Below are 7500 nucleotides of genomic sequence, written 5' to 3' on the forward strand. Positions count from 1 at the left end.
CCACTCTGAGAGCAAACCCTCCACTTGGCCTGCTGCACCATTTGCAGCTTTTTTTGTGTGTGTTTAATGATTCTTGACCAGCCATTTAGCCTAGGAAGTGCCTGTATTGCTTCCCCCCCCTCCTTTTTATAAATGTTGTCACCATCCGCTCAGCACATGGCATTGAATAGAGGAACCTCCAAGGACACGGCTGTGAGGGGCAGGAGCGTATTGAGATGTGCAAGCAACATTAAATGAAAAAAAAAAAAAATAAAGGGAAAAACTGCCAAGAAACTTGACCAAAGAAAACTGATCAGCAGAAACTGGGCCAAGTTCACAACCTGTGGGATAATCTTCCACTAAGACTGAAAAAACCCATAACCCAAAAGTGATTAAAAGAAGGATTTCTGTAATTTGGTTGGGGGGGACATGCTGGGTGGGGGAGAACGATATGTAACAAACTAATTTAAGCTAATGTAATGTTTATAAAGTTACTTAGATAATGACACCATGCATACCATTATAATCATTAAAACACAATCTATGTGTTTTTTTAAAAAAAACTTAGATGATTAACACAAAATCAAGTTGATGTGAAGGAACAATTACTTTTAGAAAAAAAAATCAGGAGGTCCTAATATTCTGTAGAATGAGGGAGGATGCAGCTGTATGTCGACAGCTTTCATATCCTCATTTGAATAATGTGGCCTGAATCTGTCACTTTATTCATCCTCCTTATGCTCAGTGTACTCTGCATCAACAACAAATTAAGTTGTAAATAAGAGACAATCATCACTTTTGTTTTTAAGCAGCTTCTGCATGGAGAATTTCAATGTACTGTTTCTTTTTGACAGAAAGAAAGGGATTCTACACTCTGCTTATGTAAGCACAAATATGAGGAAACCAACCGAAATGAAACAATGAGGGAGCACTTGAGAACTGCTCCAAAATGTTCTTGGAAGTACATTTCTACCACCACAAAAATCTCCTTTTTTAACAGGATATATAATGAAGACCCTTTAATTTACTTTAATAATTATCCTTACTTTGCTTTAAAATTTTGATTTTTTTTTTTAAGATTTAGAAACATTCCCTTTCCTCCTCCAGGCACAAGCAGGGTACACCTCAACAGGAAGAACAAGTGAAAAAGGTCAGGATGTAACCTTTATGTACCCAGAAATATTATTAATCTCTAACATGATAAAGCAATACCATTTTGTGAGAAAATACAGCATGCAGTAAGGAGAAAGAGGCAGGGGAAGAGATTTTCTTACCTTTACATCTGAGAAGTAGGTTTTCAGCATATTGGAACTTGGGTACCGGGTGTAAAAGAACATGAGCTTGGCCTTTTTCAAGTGATTCGGTGACAAGCCTTCCTGCATGTAGGATTGAATTAGTAAAGGAAAATTCTTTTCTTGAGAAAGCTGTTTCTGAATGTACAGAGCTGACAAGGTGCCCTGTTAAGTACTCTACGGTTCCTCAGACTACAGGAGAAAGTATTAACGTTTGAACTGCTGCGCTGTGATTTTCTGGGAAATAGGCAAACATGGGATGAGAGGCCATGTAACTTAAACCCTGTGTTTCCTATCGGTTTAGGTGCTGGGTCTCAGGGACCTTGCAAGTTTACGGATTGTGCACCATATGTACGTTCACTTGTTGCTACGGAAACAAATGCAGGAAGCATGTGCCGCAGAAAACTTATCGGGAGCTTTTTTCTCCTTCTCCTTTGCAATGCCAGCTAAAGTTTCTTTTCCTCTCGGTGTTGTGCTGCTTGTACACAATAAAACCAATGCATGTAAGACAATCAGAGACATTTTCTGATTCTGAGCAGTTTTACGCAGGCAGCACATTTCACCTGTCCCATTCATGTCGATAAATTTTAACATCTTGGGTAGCTCTCTCTAGTCCTGCTGTTGCTCTGCTCCAGTGGCTGCCCTGCAAATCAAAGTGAAATTTGTAGTAGGCAGAGTCCCTTGGCCACTGAATCCCTCTGCCACAAACTTGTCGCCTCCTGATTTACACAGTTAACTCCTTGGAGAACAGAGCTGTATTTGGGGCTAACCAATCAATACATGAGGGCTAGCAGATCAATAAATGGCCACTTACCCTATAAGGCAGCCTATTTATCCTGGAAACATCATTACCTTTTAGATCTGTAAACAGAAGCAACTAAAAGAGTTCCCAAGGGAATGTGAAGCTAACCATAACAATCTCAGCTTGCTGATTTTTCTCCCAGCTTCTTGGCTCCCTTTTGTGAACTGCGTGCTAGGACGGCTCTGGTCACATCTGTGCCGCAGGCTGGCCCTGCCATTTCCTCAGCAAATTAATGGCTTTATAATTTATCAGAAATGAAGATGCACGTGGAGAAAATCAATGTGGCCCCCACAAGGTCAATTAAGGGTTCTTCCCAGAAGCTCCTCTAAGGACTGTTTTTCCTAAACACGATGGTTGAAAATTTCACTCGGTTCACACCTTACGGCGGGGGGAAGGTCAACCAAGTTGACAGATGCACTGCAGCCAAGGTGCCTCTTCTGCCTTACAGCCGGCTGCACGTCAGCACAGAACATCCCACTCCAGGCCTGGAGATGGGAAACCCAGACTAATTTTTATCAGCAGCCTACTGATGATTAGCTAGGCTTTTTCAGCAAAATTCCTTTTTCTCTAATTCCTGGAATCTGCTGAAACCCTCTCCCTTTATTTGAGTTACAAGGTTCATTTTTAGATTAGAAAAATGTAGCATTAAAAAAAAAAAAAAAAAGGCATTGACAATATTAGTTTAAAAACCTCTTATTATCTGGAAGTACATGAAAAACGGCTCAGCTGAACTTGCATTTTGTTTTAGATGCTTAATGATTACAAAGAAGATAATTTATGACTGACATACTTCTTGTGCCAAGAGAAGAGTTGAAAGAACCTCCAGTTACCTCCATTAGACTGATAGAGAAGTCTAAAAGAGCATTACACTCTGCAGTGCCATCTGTCAAAATACGTAAGTGAAATAATAGTAGCAAGCTGTCACCTATTGCTCAGTGATAAGAGTTTTAGACAAATCAAAACTTCTGTGCCAGAAATCCATTTTGTTATGTGATCCTTTCAGGAAAGTGGGGGTCCAAGGGGGAACTCCAGTAGGAGAGAAAAAAAAGTAATCCCGAGTCTCCTTAATTTGCAATTCCTCTGATGCCGACAACATGTTAGCATCGGGTTTGGTGTATATTCTCTTTCAATGCAAGCTCAAGGATGGACTTAAACTTAAAAAAAACCCTCTCATATTTGCTGGATTTAAGCATATTAGACAGTTGTCTAAGCATTTGGATTCCTTCTGCATTTAGGATTTTTAAATATTTTCTGCTCTAATGCCAGAGGATATTGATATTGAAAGAAACATGTATTAAAAGATGCTCTGAGACTCAAATTCCCAGAAATCCATTTTTTATTAAAATTATACTTGTTCTTAAGCACTTGGCAGCCTTAAAGCAATATCAAATATGCAACAAATCTGTATATCTTGATCCTAAGGTTAACGCTCTACTGTGATAAAAGATATGATCTGTAATAATCTAGCAAAAAATAGTTAATGACAGACTTAAGAGCTAAGAATTAGATAACCCATTGCTATTTCAGAAAAAGAAAAAAAAACAACTGAACTGACCAATTGCTTAATTTCCTTTTTAAGTGCTTGGGCTGAAAAGCAACTGTTCTTCCAAGAAAGCACTAGCTGTTTCCAGGATACTTACACACGCACAATGACTCATGATGAAATAGATTCAGTAAACATACAGCTGTACCGAACACGAGCTAAGCCCCATTCAAGGCCAGGAAAGAAAACGAGCACAAATAAATATTAAGGAGGTAAAGGGAGGAGGGGTGCCGAATGGAACGCAAACAAGCTCTGTCCCAGCAGCTCGTGTGGCTTGTCTCAATTCTCTTAGCTATAGCTTTGTGAAGACAGATGACATTCAATTCTATGGGTAATGCAAAATAGACAATAACTGCTGAAACTTGAGCCAGCTGCCAGGTGTAAAAAAAAAAAAAAAGAAAGAAAAAAAAAGAAAAAGGAGAGAAAGAAAAGATGATAAATCCATAAATTAATGAAAGACATCTGCTCAGGAACATAAAAGATCAGAGGAACAGTGTACTGCAGCTGAACCTAAAGCGGTGTTCAAACAACCTGAGAGTCTCTGCCTTGTGGGTTTACACAGTACAACGCTGCCTCACCTAACACAGCAGCGGCAGAAAAATGGCAAAGCGCTAAGAAATAGGAAGTGAAAGACTGGGAACAAAACATATGGGGACAAAACATATACACACTCTCGTGTGTTTTAACAGGAGAAGCAAAGGAGTGGCACTGCACAGCATTTGATTCATTTGTACTTCAATCCTCCTCCCAGGTAATGCTCCTCTTTTGCAAAAATATTTTTCAGCAGAGATGATCTTTCACTCCTGCTACTTTCAGTCCGAGCCCCCACAAATGCTCTAGCAGGCTTTTCTAGCCCACGCATTCATTGAGCTGAAGGAAAAGTGGTAAGACTAGGCTCTATCAGGTAAAAAGAGTCTGCAGCAGCAAAGCCAAGCTGCTCCTTAAGTTACACCTCAGGTACTTTTAATCAGCAAAGCTCCTAATAACTGCATCTCAGAGTGTCTTCAAGTCCTTCCAAAGAAGGGCTGACTGGTAGCAAAGCATTCGTTTATCACCCAGGTTTTATCAACAGCACGGAGTTATCCAGCTTGCTATACAATCTCTCCTTTTTTTTAAGTTTAATTAGTTTAATTCTAGTCAGATGTAATAACTCCTCATTTCAAAATGTTGTAATTCACTAATTATAGCTTTTGCATATTGGGACTTTGAAACTTATTCCAGTTGGATTGGAATTCTGTTTAAAAATAAATAAAATTGTAGAAAGTTGCACTAATGTTTCTAAGCCCTCCTGCCAGGGAGAACATGCTAAACTTCTTCACCTTTACAGATGTCTTAACAGCACACAAACTGCTGTTGTGCTTCAATTTTGATCTATGCAAATGTTTTGTGACTGAACAAGGCTATTTTTCTTGAGATGCAAAGAGGATGCATGACAAAGAAAGATCATGCAGGAAAACAATTCACTGTCTGTTTCTTTTTGAATTTGAATAAAACTTAATATTTGATTAAACAGATTAGTTTGCAAAGATACAGACTGCATTAATGACTAAGATGGGAATTCAGACTGCAGGTGCATCTTATCTTGTTTAGCAACATACACAAACATTAACCATTTCCTTATGCAATTCAGCAAAGAATGATCAGATACATTTTACAGCCGTTGGTTTAAAAAAAAAAAAATCCAAGAAAACAAAACCCAGGCTAGCTTAGTGTTTAACTTACTACTAAAACCTGAACTTGGCTGTATCTGCTGGTCTTATGTTCTCATCCTGGCTGCATTGTCCAGGAAAACAGATGTTACTTTCTGCAGGGAAGAAAGATCTGCTTATTTCAAGAAATTTATTCCCTATACGTGCACATTCAACCATGTAAAATAAAAGTGCCACGACAGAACTGACAAGAAACAAACCAATCTCCACCCCACACCTTTCCCTGGAAAACTGTAAGCTACCTGGACACGTGAGCTGCTGCTAGAAAAAAATATCCATCCCTACAGCTGAGTTGTATACCAGGGTACACAGAAGTGTTATTTAATAAATCTGGCCTGTATCTAAATCCAGAAAAAACTGCAGTCTGCACTAGTGCCTAGGTGGGAAAGTCAGAGTGCTTTCCCAATGGCAGGGAAAGAAGCAGGGCAGTGAAAAAGAAGAGGGATCACTGTAGCACCCAGGCATTTCCCCTGGCTATCCCTTGGAGCAGCAGGGGACTCTTGCACCCCTGTTTCAGCAGAAGCAACAAGTTTCAACAGCAAGTACCAGTGAGAATGAGCAGGAGAAAGAGGGAGAAATGGGAGAGGTGGGGAAGAGATGGTCCAGGGGTGGCAAGGATCAAGTGCAGCCCTAGAACTACTCCTAGTTCACACTCCTGGCATGTTTCACCTCTCCTCACCGCTCTCCCAGGATGGATGGGAGAACTACTGTTATAGAAAAACAATTAGTATGCCACTGTACTGTTTGGTAGAAATTAATTGCCCTGGCCTGAGTCTTGCCCTCGGCTGCCTCTCCTGTTGACCTTGGGACTGCTTTCCAAGCACTGCACTTACATTTCCATATGCAGGAGAGATCTTTGGTTTGGAACACCCCAAGTAATTGGCACAACCTCTGATGATGTTGCATCTAGACAGTCTCCTCTCTTTTGCCTTACAATTTAGAGAGGGAAGAGAAGATTTCCCTGCTACCAACACTCAACGAGATCATTTTCTGGGGAAGAGGTACCTCAAACACCACATCCTCTACCAGCTGGTTCTTGAAAACACCAACACCAAAAAGAAGGTGCTTTCCAACACAAAACACTTTCCTCTATAGAAATGAGACTATTCATACAGGTTAGACAGCACCTGACTCAGACTAAACCCAAGCTGGATCAAAGAGTGGTGGTGATGGGCTTTGAACCTGCCTTTGGTGCCCACTGCCATGGGAGGGGTAGGAAATCCAGATAACCAGCAGGTCTAGAGCCCTGACACCAGCCTCCTGAGGATTTAACTATAGAAGATGTGGTTAAATTATTCTGAATTATTAAAACCACTGTCAATCACCTAGAAGACACCCAGCGAAGAAGCACAGTCTGGGCCATCTGCCTCCACAGGATAGCGTTCCAAAGGGGACAAGTTTCTCACCATTGCTACAGTTATCCAGAGAGGGGCAGAGCTATTCTGTTGCAATTACTTTCATAATTTTGGGAGTGAAATTAGATGCATCTAAGGTGCTTGGGCTGTTGCCTTCTGCTGGAGTCTTGCAGCTGGGAAAAATTATCATCTACTCCTCATGCAAAATCTTCAATTTTAGCACGGGGTAGGCATGGTATTTTATTTGCTTTCAATACAACTGTACCTGGAAGCAAAACCTTTTGACCAAAAAGCATGTTATGGGAAAAGATGGAAGGACTGGAAGGCATTACTGCTACAAGAGAGAAAAAAAGGGGAAAAAAATCAACCAAAAAACCTAGTATTAGTTTAGGGGAAAAAAAAAAAAAAAGAAGATGATTACTGCGTCTGGATATGCCTAAATAAAGGCAGAGATGGATTTGTCACCCTAACTAAAGCCTGCTATTGAGCTAAAATGAGAGATTTTATTATCATCTTTCTTTTTTTTTTTTTTTAAGCAGAGTAAGTGTCCTGTAAATTTAATACAGCTGAAGTTTTATATTTAATTGTTCTCTCTAGCTTTCCAAAATAATTTGCTTTGTGTATGTTAGGACAAAAGATTTCTGTGTATGGCTGAACAGAGGTTAATCATGCATAGCAGGCAGCTGCACAAGGGCTGAGGAACAGACCTCTGGGTGGGGGAAAGAACTTGATGCAGCCTGAATATATCAGTACCTGTGTCTTTCGTGCTTCGTTTCCCTTACGCACTTGAGAGCTGAACTCTCACAGATGACCCGACCGT

At 40.3% G+C, this 7500-nt stretch overlaps 1 protein-coding gene across 7 annotated transcripts in view; it reads right to left on the minus strand.

The window, feature by feature from the left end:
* PROX1 (prospero homeobox 1) overlaps positions 1-7500 on the minus strand; it is a 49593-nt gene that overhangs the window by 32042 nt on the left and 10051 nt on the right. For all 7 annotated transcript variants that reach the window (XM_033055474.2, XM_033055475.2, XM_033055479.1 and 4 more), the window contains one exon: positions 1254-1361. In XM_033055474.2, the coding sequence (XP_032911365.1) occupies positions 1254-1361 (108 nt within the window). The remainder of the gene's footprint in view (positions 1-1253; positions 1362-7500) is intronic.

Source organism: Catharus ustulatus, chromosome 3 (assembly GCF_009819885.2).
Source record: "Catharus ustulatus isolate bCatUst1 chromosome 3, bCatUst1.pri.v2, whole genome shotgun sequence".
NCBI classification, from domain to species: Eukaryota; Metazoa; Chordata; class Aves; order Passeriformes; family Turdidae; genus Catharus; species Catharus ustulatus.